This window comes from Elephas maximus, chromosome 7 (assembly GCF_024166365.1).
Source record: "Elephas maximus indicus isolate mEleMax1 chromosome 7, mEleMax1 primary haplotype, whole genome shotgun sequence".
Lineage (NCBI taxonomy): Eukaryota > Metazoa > Chordata > Mammalia > Proboscidea > Elephantidae > Elephas > Elephas maximus.
In genome coordinates, this window is record NC_064825.1 from 64,671,012 (window position 1) to 64,693,199 (window position 22,188).

At 39.9% G+C, this 22,188-nt stretch overlaps 1 protein-coding gene across 4 annotated transcripts in view; it reads left to right on the forward strand.

Annotated features, from left to right (window-relative positions):
- ZNF143 (zinc finger protein 143) overlaps positions 1-22,188 on the forward strand; it is a 69,728-nt gene that overhangs the window by 22,940 nt on the left and 24,600 nt on the right. For all 4 annotated transcript variants that reach the window (XM_049890344.1, XM_049890341.1, XM_049890345.1 and 1 more), the window contains exons 8-10: positions 16,952-17,071; positions 18,527-18,602; positions 19,176-19,301. In XM_049890344.1, the coding sequence (XP_049746301.1) occupies positions 16,952-17,071; positions 18,527-18,602; positions 19,176-19,301 (322 nt within the window). The remainder of the gene's footprint in view (positions 1-16,951; positions 17,072-18,526; positions 18,603-19,175; positions 19,302-22,188) is intronic.

Here is a 22,188-nt window from a genome sequence, read left to right on the forward strand (position 1 = left end):
TTAGTAGACACTGAATGCTTAACCATGGGCCACCACATCACCATGCAGCCTAAGCTGCCCATCATGAACTAGTTGTCTGACCCACAGAGCCATAAAGTTGAATGTGCATAGCAGCAATTTGTCATTAAATGGAAGTGGTGTGTACGAGATTGGGCCCAAGCAGGACCTAAAGGCACAAGTAAGTTACATGAGAAACTGGCCCAAAATCCCATGGTCTCCGCTCCTGTCACATTACCTTTTTGTCTTCCAGTCTGCACCTATGGGGCTCATGGGTAGTTCCTTATGATCAATTGACTGTGGAAGAGAAAGCTTGTGCCTAGTTTACAGATGGTTCTGCACAATATGCAGGCACCACTCAGAAGTGGCCAGTGACAGCACTGTAACTCCTTTCTGGGACCTCCTTGAAGGACAGTGGAGAAGGAAGACCCTCCCAATGAGCAGAACTTAGAGCAGTGTATCTGGTTCTTCACTTTGCTTGGAAGAAGAAATGGCCAGATTGTGATTATATACTGATTCATGGGCGGTAGCCAGTGATTTGCCTGAAGGGTCAGGGACTTGGAAGGAACATGATTGGAAAATTGTGGACAAGGAGGTATGGGGAAGTGGTATGTGGATAGACCTCTCTGAATGAGCCAAAGAAGTGAAGATATTTGTGTCTCATGTGAATGCTAACAAAGGTTGACCTTGGCAGAGGAGGAATTTAACCATCAAGTGGATAGAATAATGTTTTCTGTGGAAACCAGTCATCCTCTTTCTCCAGCCACACCCATCACTGCCCAATGGGCTCATGGGCTCATAAACTAACAGGCCATGATGGTAGGGATGGAGGTTATGGATGGCTCAGCAACATGGAATTCCACTCACCAAGGCCAACTTTGCTACAGCCACTGCTGAGTGCCCAATCTGCCAGCAGCACAGAACAACACTGAATCAGTCCCCAATATCACACCATTCCTTGGAGTGATCAGCCAGCAATCTGGTGGCAGGTTGATTACATTGGACCGCTTCCATCATGGAAAGGGCAGGGTTTTATTCTTACTGGGCAGAAACTTACTCTGGATGTGGATTTGGCTTGCTGCATGCAATATTTCTGCCACAACTACCATCCCCGGACTCGCAGAATGTCTTATCCGTGGTCATTGTATCCCGCACTGCATTGTTTCGAATCACGAGACTCACTTGACAGCAAATGAAGTGTGACAGTGGGCTCATGCTCATGGAATTCACTGGTCTTACCATAGTCTCCAGTGAGCAACATCATGATAAATAGAAAAGATTGAAGTTGTCAAGGGTTTCATTTTACTTGGATCCACAATCAATGCCCATGGAAGCAGCAGTCAAGAAATCAAATGACGCATTGCATTGGGCATATTTGCTGCAAAAGACCTCTTTTTAAAGTGTTAAAAAGTAAAGATGGCACTTTAAGGACTAAGGTGCGCCTGACCTAAGCCGTGGTGTTTTCAATTGCTTCATATGTTTGCGAAAGCTAGGCAATGAATATAGAAGAGAGAAGAAGAGCTGATGCCTTTGAATTAGGGTATTGGTGAAGAATATTGGATATACCATGGACAGCCAGAAGAACAAACAAATCTGTGTTGGAAGAAGTACAGCCAGGAATGCTCCTTAGAAGAAGGATGGGGAGACTTTGTCTCACATACTTTGGACATGTTATCAGGAGGGCCCAGTTCCTTAAAAAGGATATCAAGCTTGGTAAAGTAGAGAGTAAGTGATAAAGAGGAAGACGCTCAATGAGATGGATCAACACAGTAGCTTTCGATCCATGGGTTCAATGGGTTCAAGCCTAACAACAATTGTGAGGATGGCACAGGACTGGGCAGTGTTTCATTCTGTTGTATATACGGTCAGTATGAGTCAGAACCCACTCCACGGCACCTAACAACAACGACCGTGTTCCACATCATCCTGAAACAGCTGGCTTGATAGAACATCAGAATGGCCTTCTAAAGACACAATTATGTTGCCATCTTGGTAGCCATACCTTGCAGGATTGGGGCAGTGTTCCCCAGGAGGCTGTTTATGCTGTAAACTAGCATCCAGTATATGGTGCTGTTTCTGCCATAGCCAAGATTCATAGGTCCCAAAATCAAGGGGTAGTATTAGGAGTAGTACCACTCACTGTTTCCCTAGCAACCCACTCACAAATTTTTGCTTCCTTTCCCAGTGAGCCTATGCTCTGCTGGTCTAGAGATCTTAGTTCCAGTGTGAGGAATACATTGATTCCATCGAATTGGAAGTGAAGAATGTGACCCAGCCACTTTGGGCTCCGCATGCCTTTGGATCAACAGGCAAAGAAGGGAGTTACTGTATTAGCTAGTATGATTGATCCAGATTACCAAGAGGAAATCACATTGATATTATATAATAGAGTGTCATGGATTGAATTATGTCCCCCCAAAAATGTGTTTATCAACTTGGTTAGGCCATGATTCCCAGTATTGTGTGGTTGTCCTCCATTTTGTGATTGTAATTTTATGTTGAGAGAGTTAGGGTGGGATTATACCACCACCCTTACTCAGGCCATCTTCCTGATCCAAGGTAAAGGGATTTTCCCTGAGGTGGGGCCTGCACCACCTTTTATCGCTCAAGAGATGAAAGAGAAGCAAGCAGAGAGTTGGGGACCTCATAGCACCAAGAAAGCAGCACTGGGAGCAGAGCACGTCCTTTACACCTGGTGTCCCTGTGTCTGAGAAGCTCCTCGAACATGGGAAGATTGAGGACAAGGACCTTCCTCCAAAGCCAACAAAGAGAGAAAGCCTTCCCTTGGAGCTGACACCCTGAATTTGGACTTGTAACCTAGTAGACTGTGAGAGAATGAATTTCTCTTTGTTAAAGCCATCTACTTGTGGTATTTCTGTTATAGCAGTACTAGATGACTATGACACAGAGGTAAAGAAGACTATGTCTGGAACACAGGAGATCCATTAGAACGTCTCTTAGTACTACTGTGGCACCATGCCCTGTGATTAAAGTCAGTGGAAAATTACAACAGCACAATTCTGACATGACTACTATTGGCTCAGATTCTTCAAGAATGAAGGTCTGGGTCACCCCACCAGCAAAAGACTATGACCAGCTGAGGCAAAGGGAATATGGAATGGGTGATGCAAGAAGGTAGTTCTGAATACTAGCTACAACCACGTGATCAGTTGTAGAAACTGTTATGAGTATCTCTTCCTCATATGTATGCATCAAATATTTTTGTTTTCTCATAAAACTTAAAATGTAAACAGGGCTGGTGCGTTTTCAGTTGTACATATTGTTGTATCATGTTAGGTGCAAGTATGACCTTATAGTTGTCTTTATTTAGAGATTACGTATGGCTTAAGGAGATCTGTACAGGTGCCAGGTTGACAAGGGATGAACTCTGGTGGTTAAGGTTATGTGTCAACTTGGTGGGCCATGATTCTCTGATTTGGCAGTTAATGTGTAGTCTGGCAGTTAAGTAATGATGTAATCACCTCCATGATGAGATCTGCCATGAACAGCCAGTCAGCTGAAAGGGAATTTCCTTGGGAGTGTGGCCTGCATCCAGTGTATATGGACTTTATAGCAAAACTCGCTGGCTTTTGCTTGCCTTGGATCCTGCATCCAGCTCCTCATCATCTGACCTCTGGTTGGTAGGACTTGAGCCAGCAGCTTGCCATGTTGCCTGCCGATCTTGGGATTCATTGGCCTCTGCAGCCTGTGAGCTAGCAGCCTGATGTCCTATCTGCTGACCTTGGGTTCATCAGCTCCTGTGGCTACTTTAAGTCAGGAGAAGCCTCCAGCTTGACACCTGACCCACAGTAGCCACATATGAAATATGGCTTTTTAAAAAAATTTTTATTGTGCTTTAAGTGAAAGTTTACAAATCAAGTCAGTCTCTCATACAAAAACTTATATATACCTTGCTATATACTCCTAGTTGCCCTCTCCGTAATGAGACAGCACACTCCTCTACACCCTGTATTTCTCTGTCCATTCAACCAGCTTCTGTCCTCCTTGGCCTTCACATCTCCCCTCCAGACAGGAGCAGCCCACATACTCTCATGTGCCTGCTTGATCCAAGAGGCTGACTCCTTACCAGTATCATTTTCTATCTTATACTCCAGTCCACTCCCTGTCCGAAGACTTGGCTTTGGGAATGGTTCCTGTCTTGGGCTAACAGAAGGTCTGGGACCATGACCTCTGGGGTCCTTCTAGTTTCAGTCAGGCCATTAAGTCTGGTCTTTTTAGGAAAATTTGAGGTCTGCCTCCCACTGTTCTCCTGCTCCTTCAGGGATTCTCTGTTATGTTCCCTGTCATGACAGTCATTGGTTATAGCCAGGCACCATCTAGTTCTTCTGGTCTCAGGCTGATGTACTTTCTGATTTATGTGGCTGTTTCTGTCTGTTGGACTAATAATTACCTTGTGTCTTTGGTGCTCTTCATTATCCTTTGAGACTAACTGATGCATCTTAGATGGCTGCTTGCTAGCATCTAAGACCTCAGATGCCACTCTCCAAAATGGGATGCGGAATGTTTTCTTAATAGATTTTATTATGCCAGTTGACCCAGATGTCCCCTAAAATCATCGTCCCCAAACCCCCACCCCTGCTACACTGGCCTTCGAAGTGTTCACTTTATTCAGGAAACTGCTTTGCTTTTGGTTTAGTCCAGTTGTGCTGACCTCTCCTGTATTGTGGTGTGTTGTCTTTCCCTTCACCTAAATTAGTTCTTGTCTCCTATCTAATTAGTGAACCCCCCTCCTCTCCTTCCCCCCCATCTCGTAACCATCAAAAAAATATTTTCTTCTCTGTTTAAACTATTTCTTGAGTTCTTATAATAGTGGTCTCATACAATATTTGTCTTTTTGCAACTGACTAATTTTAGTTGAGTTAATTTCACTCAGGTTAATGCCTTCCAGATTCCTCCATGTTATGAAATGTTTCACAGATTCATTGTTGTTCTTTTCGATGCATAGTATTCCATTGTGTGAATATACCATAATTTTATTTATCCACTCATCCGTTAATGGGCACCTTGCTTGCTTCCGTCTTTTTGCTATTGTAAACAGTGCTACAGTGAACATGGGTGTGCATATATCTGTTCATGTAAAGGCTCTTATTTCTCTAGGATATATTCCAAGGAGTGGGATTGCTGGATTGTATGGTAGTTCTATTTCTGGCTTCTTAAGGAAGGCCCAAATCGATTTCCAAAGTGGTTGTACCATTTTACATTCCCACCAGCAGTGTATAAGTGTTCCAGTCTCTCCACAACCTCTCCGACATTTATTATTTTGTGTTTTTTAGTTTAATGCCACCTTGTTGGAGTGAGATGGAATCTCATTGTGGTTTGTTTTTTTTTTTTGTGTGTGTGTGCTTTAAGTGATAGTTTACAAATCAAGTCAATCTCTCACACAAAAACTTATATACACACCTTGCTACATCCTGCCGCTTGCTCTCCCCCTAATGAGACACATCCTTCCCTCCACTCTCTTTTCATGTCCATTTCGCCATTTACTAACCCCCTCTACCCTCTCATCTCTCCTCCAGGGAGGAGATGCCAACGTAGTCTCAAGTGTCCACCAGATCCAAGAAGCTCACTCCTCACCAGCATCCCTCTCCAACCCATTGTCCAGTCCAATCCCTGTCTGAAGAGTTGGCTTTGGGAATGGTTGCTGTCCTGGGCCAACAGAAGGTCTGGGGGCTGTGACCACCGGGGTCCTTCTAGTCTCAGTCACACCGTTAAGTCTGGTCTTTTTATGAGAATTTGGGGGGTCTGCATCCTGCTGCTCTCCTGCCCCCTCAGGGTTTCTCTGTTGTGTTCCCTCTCAAGGCAGTCATCAGTTATAGCCGGGCACCATCTAGCTCTTCTGGTCTCAGGATGCTGTAGTCTCTGGTTTATGTGGTCCTTTCTGTCTCTTGGGCTTGTAATTACCTTGTGTCCTTGGTGTTCTTCGTTCTTCTTTGATTCAGGTGGGTTGAGACCAATTGATGCATCTTAGATGGCCACTTGCTAACATTTAAGACCCCAGACACCTCTCTCCAAGGTGGGATGCAGAATGTTTTCTTAATAGATTTTGTTATGCCAATTGACTTAGATGTCCCCTGAAACCATGGTCCCCAAACCCCCGCCCCTGCTACACTGCCCTTCGAAGCATTCAGTTTATTCCGGAAACTTCTTTGCTTTTCTTTTAGTCTAGTTGTGCTGACCTCACCTGTATTGTGTGTTATCTTTCCCGTCACCTAAAGTAGTTCTTACCTACTGTCTAATTAGTGAATACCCTTCTCCCACTCTCCTTCCCTCCCCCGTCTCGTAACCATCAAAGAATATTTTCTTCTCTGTTTAAACTATTTCTTGAGTTCTTATAATAGTGGTCTTATACAATATTTGTCCTTTTGCAGCTGACTAATTTCACTCAGCATAATGCCTTCCAGATTCCTCCATGTTATGAAATGTTTCACAGATTCATGACTCTTCTTTATCGATGTGTAGTATTCCATTGTGTGAATATACCATGATTTATTTATCCATTCATCCATTGATGGGCACCTTGGTTGCTTCCATCTTTTCGCTATTGTAAACAGTGCTGCAGTGAACATGGGTGTGCATGTATCTGTTCATGTAAAGGCTCTTATTTCTCTAGGATATATTCCAAGGAGTGGGATTGCTGGATTGTATGGTAGTTCTATTTCTAGTTTTTCAAGGAAGCACCAAATCGATTTCCAAAGTGGTTGTACCATTTTACATTCCCACCAGCAGTGTATAAGTGTTCCAGTCTCTCCACAGCCTCTCCAACATTTAATGTTTTGTGTTTTTTGGATTAATGCCAGCCTCGTTGGAGTGAGATGAAATCTCATTGTAGTTTTGATTTGCATTTCTCTAATGGCTAATGATTGTGAGCATTTCCTCATGTATCTTATTAGCTACCTGAATGTCTTCTTCAGTGAAGTGTCTGTTCATATCTTTTGCCCATTTTTTAATTGGGTTATTTGTCTTTTTGCAGTTGAGTTTTTGTAGTATCATGTAGATTTTAGAGATCAGGTGCCAACCGGAAATGTCATAGCTAAAAACTTTTTCCCAGTCTGTAGTAGTCTTTTTACTCTTTTGGTGAAGTCTTTGGATGACCGTAGGTATTTGATTTTTAGGAGCTCCCAGTTATCTAGTTTTTCTTCTGCATTTTTAGTAATGTTTTACATACTGTTTATGCCATGTATTAGGGCTCCTAATGTTGTCCCTATTTTTTCTTCCATGATCTTTATCATTTTAGATTTTATATTTGGGGCTTTGATCCATTTTGAGTTAGTTTTTGTGCATGGTGTGAGGTACGGGTCTTGTTTTATTTTTTTTGCAGATGGATATCCAGTTATGCCAGCACCATTTGTTAAAGCGACTTTCTTTTCCCCACTTAACAGGCTTTAGGCCTTTGTCAAATATTAGCTGCTCATATGTGGATGGATTTATGTCTGGATTCTCAATTCTGTTCCATTGGTCTATGTATCTGTTGTTGTACCAGTTCCAGGCTGTTTTGACTACTGTGGTGGTATAATATGTTCTAAAATCAGGTAGTGTGAGGCCTCCCACTTTGTTTTTCTTTTTCAGTAATGCTTTACTTATCTAGGCCCTCTTTCCCTTCCATATGAAGTTGGTGATTTGTTCCTCTGTTGCATTAAAAAAATGTCACTGGTATTTGGATCAGGATTGCATTGTATCTATAGATTGCTTTGGGCAGAATAGACATTTTTACAATGTTGAATCTTCCTGTCCACGAGCAAGGTATGTTTTTCCACTTACGTAGGTCTCTTTTGGTTTCTTGCAGTAGTGTCTTATAGTTTTCTTTGTGTAGGTCTTCTACGTCTCTGGTTGCAAATATTGCTTTTGAGTACTTGGAATGTGGCTAGTCTGAATTGCGATGTGTTGTAAGTTTAAAACACACACTGGATTTTGATAATTTAGTATGGAAGAAATAATGTAAAATACATCAAGTATAATTTTTACATTATTACAAGTTTAAATGGTAGTATTTTGGGCATATTTGTTTAAAAATATATTATTAATTTCACCTGTTCACTTTTTAAATGTGCCTAACAAAAAAACCAAACCCCTTGCCATTGAGTCAACTGTGACTCATAGCGACCCTGTAGGACAGAGTACAGCTGCCCCATACAGTTTCCAAGGAGCACCTGGTGGCTTTGAACTGCCAACCTTTCGGATAGCAGCCATAGCTCTTAACCACTACACCACCAGGCTTTCTATGTGGCTAATGGAAAACTTTTAATTACATATGTGGCTCACATTTGTGACACATTGTATTTCTCTTCAGTAGTGCTGTACAAGAACATAATGAATTCTCCATCCTCTAAAACAATTAATTACCGTATTTGAGGTTGAGGTCCCAATACATGTTATTGAAAGGTTAGAATAACCCAAAAGAAATATGACAAATAAGCAGAATCTGTAACTTCTGGGCTTGTCTCTTGGTGCTGTTAAACAGCCTGTAATGCACAGGACAGTCCCCCACAATAAAAAATTATCCGGCTAAAAATGTCAGTAGTGCCAGATTTGAGAAACCTTGATCTAAAAGTGATCTTTTTTAAAATTTGAGAAACCTTGATCTAAAAGTGATCTTTTTTAAAGTGTTTTTTTTTTTTTAAAGTTCAGTTGTAAGAACTATAAGGATATGATGGTGTGTTTGTGTTTGAGGGAGACTATGACTACTGTCATTGCCTTCTTGCAACACTACCCTTAATTACATTAAAAAAACAGCATCATACTAAAGTTGCATGTAATTTGTAATCAGAAGATCTGGGTTGCATCTCTACTTTGCTATATATAAACCAAAAAACCAAACCCAGTGCCATCGAGTCAATTCCGACTCATAGCGACCCTATAGGACAGAGTAAAACTGCTCCATAGAGTTTCCAGGGAGCGCCTGGCAGATTTGAATTGCTGACCTTTTGTTTAGCAGCCGTAGCACTAAACCACTGCACCACCAGGGTTTCCCTGCTATATATAGTAGGTGTGTAGCTTTGGGTAAGTTATGTAATTTCTCTGAATCTGAGAGTTCTCATCTGTTAAATGAGAATAATAATAATCTTTGCCTTACCCACCTATGGGGTCATATAAACCAAATGAAATTTTCATTTTATGTAATATTTTAGGTCATACATGAGAACATAAGTTGTAAATTAGTACACACCATACAGATTTCAATCATCGTTGATGCTTTACGTGCTGTGCTCTGTTGGTATACCAGGTCTTTCATCGTGGTTTTCCAAGACTTGACTAATTTCAAAACTAATTGCATTTACATTGGAGATCAAAGTTATTTGGTTTGGTATAGGTTTAATCAGGGCTCTAATAGTTGGAAGGCACAGAAAGTTAGTCAAGCTAAGTTTAAGAAAAGAGATATAAGGATACAGCAGAGCTTACCAGAACCCAAGAGTAGGAACTGCTGAACAGCTGGGCTTGACAGGAACTAGAATTGCAAAAGAGTCAGGAATGGAAGTTGATCTCCTTTTTTCCCCCTTCTACCCCTTCAGGGAGCCATGGTGGTTAAGAGTACAGCTGCTAACCAAAAAGTCAGCAGCTCGCATCCACCAGCTGCTCCTTGGCAACTCTGTGGGGCAGTTCTACTGTCCTTTTATAGGGTCACTAGGAGTTAAATCGACATGACGGCAACTGGTTTATTTTACCCCCTCAGGGGCTGCAATGGGTCTCTTCCACCTCTGTTGCTTCTTTTCTTTGCAGACAGGCTTCCTCTGCATCTTCATTGAGTTTGTACGTGCTTTTTTCAGTTTTACCACCCACGACCATGTCATGATTTTCCTGTATGTCTTAGGTCAAATTCCAGAGAAGAATTTGTGGATTCAGCTTGAATTTTTAAGCCAGGCCACAAAAGCCATAGGTCACTGGCCAGCCTATAGATGTACCACCTTGTTTGGTCAGCAGGATCCAAGGCTGGGGTGGCAGATTCTCTGAGAACATGGGTTGGACAGTTACCCCAAAATCTGTTTAGTATAGGCAGTTTGAATATAAATCATACTTTATCTTCTGTACTTCCATCTAGCTTTGTGATCTTGAGCAAGTGAACTTTGCTTTTTAAGCCTCATTTTTTCATCTGTAAAAGAAAAGTATTAGATCAGTGTTTGTTAATCAGGGACAAAGAAGAGATTGAGCTATGGAGTTTTTAAAAAATACCCATGACTGAGATCCACTTCCAGAGATTCCGATATACTAGGGATGGAGCCCAGGAATTTTTTTTAATAGTATTTTTTTAGTGGGGTTTATATTTTTGTTTTTAATCTTCCTGGTGATGCTTATATGCCGATGGTTCCCAAAAAGTCCCTTTGGTGCCACACTTCTATAATTAATTCCTTTCTTCAAAGAGAACATATTTTTTAAAATTCTTCAGGTTGCTTTCATTTTCTGCTGCCCCAAGAATATAAATCATTTAAATTATAATATACACGTTTATACACATCAGATAACAAAAATTATATCTATCATGTGCTTTATCATGTGCATCAGACCATTGTAATAAGTAGAATTTTAAGTACTTAACTGGTAAAAAGCAGCGGTCATCCTCAAGCCTGCCGGGTCTCTCACGGTATTGTTGTTAGGTGCTGTCGAGTCAATTCTGACTCATAGCAACCCCATGTACAGTAGAACAAAACTCTGCCCAATCCTGCACCATCCTCACGATTATTATGCCTTGGCCCATTGTTGCAGCTACTGTGTCAATCCATCTCGTTGAGGGTCTTCCTCTTTTTTGCTGACCCTGTACTTTACCAAGCATGATGTTCTTCTCCAGAGACTGGCCTCTCCTGATAACATGTCCAAAATATGTGAGATGAAGTCTTACCATCCTTGCTTCTAAGGAGCACCCTGGTTGTACTTCTTCTAAGACAGATTTGTTCGTTCTTCTGGCAGTCCATGGTATATTCCGTATTCTTCACCAACACCATAATTCAAAGCACCAATTCTTCTTTGATCCTCCTTGTTCATTGTCCAGCTTTTGGATGCATATGAGGCAATTCAAACACCATGGGTTGGGTCAGGCACAATTTAGTACTCAAAATGCCATCTTTGTTTTTTAACACTTCAAAGAGGTCTTTTGCAGAGATCTGCTCAGTGCAGTACATCGTTGAATTTTTTGACTGCTGCTTCCATGAGTGTTGATTCTGAATCTAAGTAAAATGAAATCCTTGACAATTTCAATCTTTTTCCATTTATTATGATGTTGCTTATTGTTCCATTTGTGAGGGTTTTTGTTTTCTTTTTGTTGAGGTATAATGCATACTGAAGGCTGTGGTCTTTGATCTTCATCAGTAAGTGCTTCAAGTCCGCTTCACTTTCAGCAAGCAAGGTTCTGTCGTCTGCATATTGCAGGTTGTTAATGAGTCTTCCTCCAATCCTGATGCCCTGTTCTTCATATAGTCCAACTTCTCCAATTATTTGCTCGGTATTATCGAATACTGTTCAGCTGCTGTTCACAAGGTTTTTACTGGCAAATTTTTTTTCAGAAGTAGACTGTCAGGTCCTTCTTCCTAGTCTGTCTCGGTCTACAGCACTTTCGCAGTAGAGTGCTGTGTGAGATTTCATCTGGCAAGGGAGTGTGACTCCTAAAAAAGAGGCTTAAAAAAAAAAAAAACCCACTGATTAGTACAATATGTTCATTGTATAGATGGGCACAGGGTCCGTATGACTTGCACAAGGTCACATGGTGAATTTACGGCAGAGAAAGGGCTCCTTCTTTCTTTTCAGAAGATACATTAAGCATAAATAATAATAAAGTGTCTTTCTGTAATGGCGAGCCCTGGTTGTACAGTGGTTAAAAGTGCTCAACTGCTAACTAAAAGGTCAGCAATTATGGAACTCAACACTTCTCTGGGAGAGAAAGTTGTGGCAGTCTGCTTGGTTTTGGAATCTGATGATTATCTCACTGATGTTATCTTCTATATTGTCCCTGAGACTTTTTCTTTGTGATATTATATCAGGTTGCTTTTGCAAAGACTGCATATATCTGGCACTTCGCCATCTAAATTACCTGTTATAACATTAGCCTGTTAATTTAGCTTTTGAATTTTGGGTTTTGTCCATTTTCGCCACTAAATTGTCCTTAGAATCATCTGTTGCCTTCTATTCCGTAGTCATTGTCCTAGGCTGATTTTCATTGCTTCTTTCCTGCATAGTTATGATTATGTAAACTTTTGGTTTCCCTTTCTCTACTGTCTTTTTATTCTGCTCTATACCATCACCAGGGTTCTCTTTCTAAAACACAGAGGCCTTGACCAACCCCTACTTTAAAATTTTAATGGCTTCCTTTTGCTTTTAGTATCAAGGCTCACGCATCAGATTGGCACCTAAAGGTCCTTCCAAATGCAGTCTTAAACTTTCTTTTCATTTTCATGTTATTCGTTCTATTATGTAGACACAGTACTCTCATATTAAGTCTTCATTTCTTCCAGACACACTTCTGTATCTTTGGTCATGCTATTCCTTCTGCCTCACCCCTCTTCTTCAGCCTTCAAATTTCACCTCTAGGCAGCTTGCCATTTCCCACAGCTCCTCCCACTTTCTCATTTTGTCTCCAATAGAACTTTGCACGGGCCCTGTGACAGCACCTGTCACATTCTACTATAATCCTTCATTAATATGACGGTTCCGATAGCTAGAATGAGAGCCTAACTAAGGCAGGGACTGTATTTATCATTACATGAAGTGGGTACTTAACCAATCATTTGGCAAACATTTATTATTTCAAAATGTCTGCTGTGATGGGGCAGAGGGAGAAGGAGAGGTTAAGTTAAAAGTGGGATAAAAGGAAGGTAGTAGACACAGAGTATATTCTAAGTAGAATAAAACAGGTTATTTGGGAACTGAGAAGAAGAGAGATTGGGAGATAAAGGGCTCCATAAGGAAATACTTTCAGTACTAGGGGGAGAGGATCCCATTCTCTCAAACATTTTATGTATTGAAATAAAAGCCAAATTGGCTTTTTGACTTTGTCTCCCTTGGCGTCCTCGAGATTTTCCCAGGTACTGTATGCTATAGGGTATTAGTGTTGCAGTGGTTTTCTTTCAAGAGGTTTCTTTTGCTAGTTGAATGTTGCTACAGGTACTCATCCTACTATGAGTTATGAGAGCACCTTTACGTTAAGTCCATTTTGGGTAATTAGAACCTTAGGGGAAACAGTTCTGTTGCAAACATCGCATACTAATAATTCTCACGGGCATGCCAAATGCTAAGGACTTCACCTGTTGTTACCACCCCACCTTCCCACAGACACACCTGTGGAGGCCTCAATAGTGCTTACTAGACTGGAACTTCTGACCCTTACGTTACCAGCATGAGCTCTTGAAGCCTTCACTGTAGACATTAGAATGAGAGCAGAAACAAGTACATTAAAAAAGTTTTTTTTCAATCCTTGTCACAGGTTAGGAATTCAATATTGTCTTGCTTAATTAAATTAAATGCCCAAACTCTTGATATATATTTCATACCAGAATTGAAGTTTCTGATACATTGATCGGAGCCCTGGTGGTACAGTGGTTAAGAGCTACATTGAGCTACGGTTGCTCACCAAAAGGTCAGCAGTTAAAATGCACCACCTGCTCCTTGGAAACCCTATGGGGCAGTTCACTCTGTTCTGTAGGGTCACCATGAGCCGGAATCGACTTAACAGCAATGGGTTTTGGGTGGGTGGGTGGATAAATTGATACATTGAAAGCCTAAACAACCAACCAACCAGCCAACCAACCAACCCATTGCTGTCGAGTCTATTCCAACTCATTGCGACCCTGAAGGGCAGAGTAGAACTGCTTCATAAGGTTTCCAAGGAGCGCCTGGCAGATTTGAACTGTCGAGCTTTTGGTTAGCAGCCGTAGCTCTTAACTACTGTACCACCAGGCTTTCCAATTGAGTGCCTAGGAGGTAGTAACACAGCAACAGAAAAGATTCAGGTGTGGGCCGTCCCAGGATAATTTGCTATTACCTGATCTGAAAGCAGCCTTGCTGACACAGTGGTTAAGCACTAAAGACCTGGCAGTTTGTCCCTGTAAAGATTCACAAAACCTATCGTAGTGACTCCAACTCATAGTGACCCTATAGGACAGAGTAGAACTGTCCCATTGGATTTCCAAGGCTGTAATCATTATGGAAGCAGACTGCCATATCTTTCTCCTGCTGAGCGGCTGGTGAATTCAAACCGCCAACCTTTCAGTTAGCAGCTGAGCGCTTAACCACTGTCCCACCAAGGCTCGTTCCCGTAAAGTTTACAGCCTAGGAAATTCTATGGGGCAGTTCTACTTTTTCTTATAGGGTTGCCAGGAGTCAGAATTGACTCAAGGGCACACAACAACACCACCTGGTCTGAAGGGTTTAATTATCAGACTTGTGGAGGTGGTAAGCACACTAACTTCCATAGTGCTTGTAGAGAAGATGAAAGACTAAGAAGAGGAACTTTTTTCTCTTGATCTGAGACTCATTATCACTTATAATCTCCCTTTAGAGTTTATATAAAGCCTAATTCCAATTTTGCTAAATTAAATTCTATGCATTAAATTAAAATATGTACATTTTAAAATATTGAAGAGAAACACATCAAGATGTTAACAGTGCTTTTCTCTGGATGTGGAATTACAGCTGATGAACTTTTTCTTGTGTTCTTCGCTATGGGATCCAGATTCTTCTAATGCTCATATATTACTTTTATAACACTATTATAGAATATTGCTGTTATATAAACTTTGCTATTATGAAATGTAATTTATAATACTATTGCAAAATCAGTCATAATTTTCTTAATAATAGTTAATTTTTCCAGGATTCATAAAGCTTCTGACTCTTAAGAAATAAAAACTTTCTTATTCCAATTATTTTTATAGCTTTCTTGAAATGTATTTCACATACCAAAAAATTGACCCATTTGAAGTGTACGTTCAGTGGTTTTTATTTTAATTTTAGAGTTTTTTTCATCAGCCCAAAAAGTCTTTTATCTCATTTTAATACTGTTCATATATTTTTAGTGCGTTAATTTATAAATCTTGCAGCATTTTTGGTGTATATCTAGCACCGTGAGGCATGAAGGCTTAATAAGACACAGTCCTTGACTTCAGTGAGTTGTTAGACTAATAGAGGAGAGAAGAAAATACAGGTATCTTTAATACAGTTGGTTGAAGGGCTGTGCCAGTGACATAAGCTAGACATTACAGGGTTGCTGAGGAATTGAAGAATTAGCTCTGTTTGGACTGATGAGAGCTGGACTCCAGGAGGTAGGGAGAAGAAAGAGAATTATGTCTTTCTTTGTATACATTTCTCAGTCTGTAAGCATTTCCCTGTTTCCACTGGAATTGTTCAGGTTTTTATTTAAATATTTTATCGACATAAGCTTACCTTTATTCAGAAAATTGCATCTGCAACACTTGATGGGTACCACCGCAGTACATGAACATGACTAAATTAATAGCTTGTAATTTAGTGGTTACATTGAGATGTGCTACTTGTTTTTAAGTTTATTTAACAATTAGGGAAGAAAAGCCTAAGGCAGATTCTGTACAGCTGTTAGTGTTCCTGTTGAGCACGCTGAACCATCATCTTCAGTATTGTTAGCATCTACTGCAGGGTGCCTCTCAATTCCCTCACCCTCATTGTAGCCTCTGTAACTCCTTCACTCCCTCCCCTCACTGTTTAAACAGGTGTTTTACTGTAGTGGATCATTACCTAGAGTGGTGAGGACCTGACCCATCCGTTTAGGTAACTTTCTTATAAAAGAGCAAAATGATTTTTAAAAAGATGTTTTGTCACATGCAGAATGGTAAGTAAGAAATTTTTAAGGTGTATCTACCCTAAATCATTTTTATTTTATATAAATATGTCATATAAATAAATTAAATGTATTAAGTCATAATTTTGTGCAGATTGAAAATATCCAGGCTTACTGAAAGTGAGGGGGACGCACATTATTTAAAAACCTATAATAATTAAAAATCAAATTTTCCATATCAATCTCACAGCAGCAATCAGATTCTGCAAAGCGCAGATTCATTTCCGTAAGAATGGGCGATAAAAAGCATCAGGCAATTAAAGATATGTTTGTGAAATTTTTATTTACCAGGAAATTCTTATTGATCCTCAAGTTGTGGAGTGGGCGGAATCTTTTTAACAGAAACCAGAGAGATTTTAACATCTCCTCAGAAAAGAGCCATCAGCGTCATCTGCTTAATTACGTTACACCTTTTTAGATTTCTCTTTAGTAAGGATCTTCTCGGTTACAATGATCTTTGCTTCATTAGTTCAAAATTTTTACAATTTAAAAATCCTCCCACAGATTGATTTTTGAGGTATCTGATAATCTGCACAGATTGCAACACTATCACCTCACGGCTCACAGAATAGAAAGTCGTTCTTCAGTGTTTATGGGATCTTAATTTCTAAAATAGGTGGTCATCTTTAAAAAGGTGTTAACATCAGTGCTGTTGTTTAAATGTTTGTGGTGTTAGATCCCAGAAAAATTATCTTCAACTGAACACAGATTAGTGTCATATGGATGGCATTGTCTTCTGCAAGTGACTCAAATGACCACCACCCCTTGTGTTTGCCTGATGGGAAAAAAGCTTTCGACATTGTTTTTAGGACACGTGTCCTAAAACATATTCTTTGAGTATGTCAAGGAGTACCCATATCAGTAGAGATGTGACTAGGTTTGGTTTTTCTGGAATGAGGCTAGATCTGTGGGCTCCAGCTGTGCACACTCTCTTGGATCTCCTTTTGCTGACTTCCAGAGCCGCCGGCCTCAGCCTTGGAACAGACTTAAGCCAACTGACTCAGTGATAGAATCTTAGTAAAGTGATGGACGGAGCCTGAAAAACCACATTGCAGCCTTATCCCTTTTTATTCTGAAAATAGTAATTTCATCTATTTTATTTCTATGTCAGTAAGTCTTAATAGTACTTTTTGTTTTGTCTAGATTGTCTTACAAGGACATGCAACAAGAGTAACTGCTAAATCTCAACAAAGTGGAGAGAAAGCATTTCGATGTGAATATGATGGATGTGGAAAATTATATACAACAGCTCATCATCTTAAGGTATATATAAAAGAAGTGCTGTATCTAGTTATGAGAATACCTAGGGCATAAAATATTAACATGATACACTTGTGTCGTTCAAAGTCCACTGCAAAATCTCCATAATTAAAAACCTTAAATGGTCCGTTTTTTCACACTTAACAAGATACAGCACACATGCTCACACAGAAGCCTGTACAGACTTTGTGTTGTCGTGTGCTATCAAGTCAGTTCCAACTCATAGCAACCCTATACGACAGTTTAGGCTTTCCTAAACTGTAATCTTTACAGGAGCAAATTGCCAGGTCTTTTCCCCTGCAGAGCCACGGGTAGGTTCGAACCGCTCATCTTTCTGTTAGTAGCCCAGTGCTTAACTCAACCATTGTACCACCAGGGCTCTTTATACAGACTTTAGAAACTGTCAGCCTTTGAGAGCTTGGACTATGTTTTCTTTATCTCTGTATCCCCAGTGTCTAACATACTACCTGACATAGGGTAGTAGGTACTTTATATATTTGAACTCTTTTTTTAGTCAAATGTAAAATTTATGTAATCACAATGACGTGTGTGTGAAACCACTCTGTTAACAGCGATTCATTAGAACCCAGCAAAAGTTGGTGTTAATTTGTCTTGTCTTTCGAATATTTGGGTATTTTTATTTTGATTACAGCTAAACATGGCATACCATGAATCATAGTTATAACAGATAACATTTATTAACTTCAGAACTTACAGTGTGTCAGGAAGTGTGCATTTACCCTATTTGGAGTCATGGTCCCAGAGCTCATCTCTACTACTTCCTATTGTGTTCCTTAATGTGTTCCTTGACCTCTTTGACCTCATTTTCATCATCTATAAAATGGATGATAAAAGTACCTCCTTCATAGGATTGTTGTAAGGATTGAATAAGTTAATGCTGTACGTGTGAAGTACTGACGAGTAGCCTGTTACATGGGAAGGGGTCAGTAGGTGTTGTCCATTGTCATTATTAATTTCTCACAGCAACCCTCTAAGGTAGATACTCTTAAGTCCCCGCTTTACAGAAAGGACTTGGAGGCTTAGAGAAGGTAAGTTCCTGTGGCCACACTGCAAGTCAGTAGTTAAGCCATGGCTCAAATCTAGGCCCCTCTCACGGCAGCCTCCACACTCTTAGCCCATACTGTAGCCTCTGCCTATGCTCTGCTCCTGCTTCTCATCATGCCAATATTTCATACCAACACCTTTGACCACTTCAGAAAAACTTAAACTTCAGATGTTCCTGTTCCTTATTTAAAGTGATATTTCTTCATATATAACATTTAGATCTATATTGAGCATTGCTGGGTTGTAGGTTTTGTGAAAAGCTAATTCTTGTGTTTTAAAGATACAAACAACAAAATAACTCAGCAGTGAGAGGGAAAAAAAAAGGTCTGTGCTGAAACACGTACCCGAGGGATACGTAAAGAAACTACAGTCATGTCTCTGTTTTAACAACAGGTCCATGAGAGGTCACACACAGGGGACCGGCCTTATCAGTGTGAGCATTCTGGCTGTGGGAAAGCATTTGCAACAGGTAAAAACATGAATTGTCTTTGTTTCTTGGTTCTGCTTAGGGTCTGAGTGGAGACGGGCCAGAGGCAGGAACTAACTAACCCTTGCTTTGTCTGACTCAGAAACACATGATCAGTTTTTCAGTCTCTCCATTACCTGCCTTGTCCTGCTTTGCTCTAATCCTCTCTCTCTATTCTCATTTTTCTCCTGAGACCTATTTCCGCCTACTTTGTTGCTTTTCACTCCACACTCTGCCTTCTTAGGGACAGATTTTAGGGAACCATGGGAACCTGGGACTTAGCATGGGATGGGCTTGTCCAAATACACATCCAGCAGAGCCAGGACTGGTACCAGGCCTCCTGACTTCTGTCCCATTCCTTATTCTATGTCTTGATTCTACTTTAAGCTTTTTCAAGTCTTCCATGAGTTGTAAACAATGTCTATAGTAGTTATTCCGTTGTATGCCTAGTGTTATATCCTTGGTGTTTACTATATTTTTCAAAATATTGTTATATAGTAAATACCTTAGTTAAAATGTGCATGTTTAGAGGGATAAATTAAATGGAATTAAATTTCTTTTAAAATTTTCTTAAAGGTTATGGATTAAAAAGTCATGTCAGAACTCATACAGGAGAAAAGCCATATCGGTGTTCAGAAGATAATTGTACTAAATCTTTCAAAACTTCAGGAGATCTACAGAAACATATCAGAACTCATACAGGTACTGGTGTAAACAGAGGACCACGTGAAGGCCAGGAGCTCTTAATTTGAAGGAAGAGGATTGGGGAGGTAGTCTCTGGAAAAGTTTTCGGGGGTCACAATCAGCGTGTCTCTTAAACTCCTGAAAATGTCTTGCACTTGGCTGTGTGTGCATACATGCTTCTTTGCAGGGCAAGGGTCTGGTTTTGTTAGATTCTCAAAAGGGTCCACATCCCAGAAAAGATTAGGAACAATGACTCTAGGCTGTCAACTCTCAGTTTTTAGGAATTGTTTGAGCAACAAGGTTATTTACCTAGGATTACACATCTAATTAGGAGCTGAACTAAGACCACAATGTGTAAGGCACCGAATTCCTTCCCAGTTTAGTATTGCTTCTTCTGTGTCAGGCAGCTGCTAAAGAAAGTATCTGAACCCCTAACAGCCCCACAGAAAGAAAGATTTGTTGTTTCTTTGTGATCACCTCTTCTCCCCTTTAAATTGCCTTGTCTCCCTCTCCATCTCTTCCTTCCCTTTCTCTTCCCCTCTCCCCCTAATATTTGATTATTTGTGGGATTGATATTAGAAAGGTAATTATTTGCTTTGGATCAAACTTTGGAGAATTTCAGAAAATTTTGATAAGATGTGCTATTATACATTGTTGACTGAGTAATATAGCATAAGATAATATAGTTTGGGGTTTTGATACAGATGTTTTTAAACATGGTATGTTAACTTTGCCCTCAAATGCTGTACTGATAAGTATTCTGAAATAGTTTAGCAAATTTCCGTGGGAGGTTCTTTCCGCCATTTTAACCGTTAGTTCAGATGTGATCCCAAATTGGCTTTGCTTTACAGTGTTCAGGAACAAAATTGTCTCTGCCTCCATTTCACCCACATACATATTTTTTTCCATCTTATCAGCAACAGATGTTTTCAGACGCCTTTGAATTCTATTTGGATCTGTTACATAAAGCCAACTTGTTATATAAAATCTATATAAAACCAATAATCTTAGTATCATTAATATTTTATCAAAAATGTTAGAATTGTGATTTGTTTGATGGCACTCACTCAGCAAACCACATGTTCATATATCAATTTTTAAATCATGGGTATTTTCTTTGGTGTAATGTTGGATTGAGTAAAGGGTTTCTATTACAAACACAGGTGATTTCAGTGTAAAAACAAAGCAAAGTGCTACAGTCAGATTAGTACAATTTATAGTACAATGAAAATTGTTAGAATTATTGATTCCTTGTAGTATGTCAGGGCTGGGAAGACTAGAACTCATCTAGACCCAGAGAGGAGATGAGACTTTTCTTAGGTTGGCCTATTGACCAATGTTCTGACAAGGAAAGCATCAAAGATTCCTGCTCATTTTTTAATGATTTTATACCTGAGGGCAGAAATCTTTCAGAATGGTTTCCACCAACAGGAAAATAATAACGTCACTTGGCCAAAAGAAAAAATAACAAACCTCAAACTTATTTGTAGGTAAATATATCTGTTGAGAGAGAGATTTTTTTTTTCTGTCCCAGAAATTTTTTGTAAATTTAAGCACATTTTAGAAAAGTGCACATGGAAAAAAAAAGCAGAGGCCACTTCCTTCCAGTTTAACAGCCTCTTGGGTCCTGAGGTTATGTGAAGCAAATATAAAGGAAGGACTGTGGTAGGCACAGTAGACTTTTTCATAAGCTTAGGTTATAAGAAAGGTAATATATTCAGCAAGTATTTTTGATGTACATTATAGCCTAGACACTAGATTAAAAAAAGGCCAAAAATTATTTTTCTTCAAGGTATTATAGAGTAAATAAGTAGGAGATAAGCTTTTAGGGGATTCTGGGGTTGTTCTAAAAAGGTCCTTGGGTGGTGCAAATGGTGTGTGCTTGCCTGTTAACCAAAAGATTGGCAATTCTAACCCACCCAGTGGTGCTACAGAAGAAAGACCTGGTGATCTGCTTCCGTAAAGATTATTGCCAAGAAAACCCTGTGGAGCAGTTCTGCTCTAACACATGGGGTGGCCATGAGTTGAAGTCAACTTAATGGCAATGGGTTTGGTTTTAGTTAGAGTTGTTCTAACTTAATTCTTATTCTTTACTCTATTTTTAATTTATATTCCTTTCATGTATATTTTTTCAATTTTATTTATTTTATTGTTGAAATATACACAGAAAAACATACACCAGTTCAAGGGTTTCTACATGTACCATTTAGTGACATTGATTACATTCTTCAAGTTGCATAACCATTCTCACCCCCCTTTTCTGAGTTGTTCATCCCACGTTAACATAAATTCACTTGCCCTCTATAGGGTCGCAGTGAGTTGGTGGACTAGATGGAAGTGGGTTTGGTTTGGTTTTAAGGTTCTTATCCAATCTTTTGAGTTGCTGTTGTCAGTTTGATCCCATAATAGATAGTTCTTAAAAGAGCATAATGCTCAAGGCATTTTTACTAGTTAAGTTAAACTGTTATTTGGTTTTAAGAAGACTTCAGGGGATATTTTTGGTTTAAGTTTTAAAGATTATCTCAGGGAAATATTTGCAGAGATTGATTCAACCTTCATGGCTCTAGGAAGTCTGGAGTCCAAGAGAATTTGAAATTCTGTTTTGTATTTTCCCCCTTTTGATCACGATTCTTCTGTGGAATCTTTGATCAAAATGTTCAGTAATGGTAGCTGGGCACCATCCAGTTCTTCTGGTCTCCTGGCAAAGGAAGCAGCTGTTCATGGAGGCAGTTAGCCACACATCCCGTGTCCTCCTCCTATTGTTGACTCTCCTTCTTCCTCTGTTTTTCCAGGCAAAAAGAGATCAGTTGTTGTGCTTGGATGGCTGCTTGAAAGCTTTTTTTCCCTATATTTCTTTCTCTGCTTTTCTCAGCTCATTTTTTTATATGCCCATCTGGATAATTCC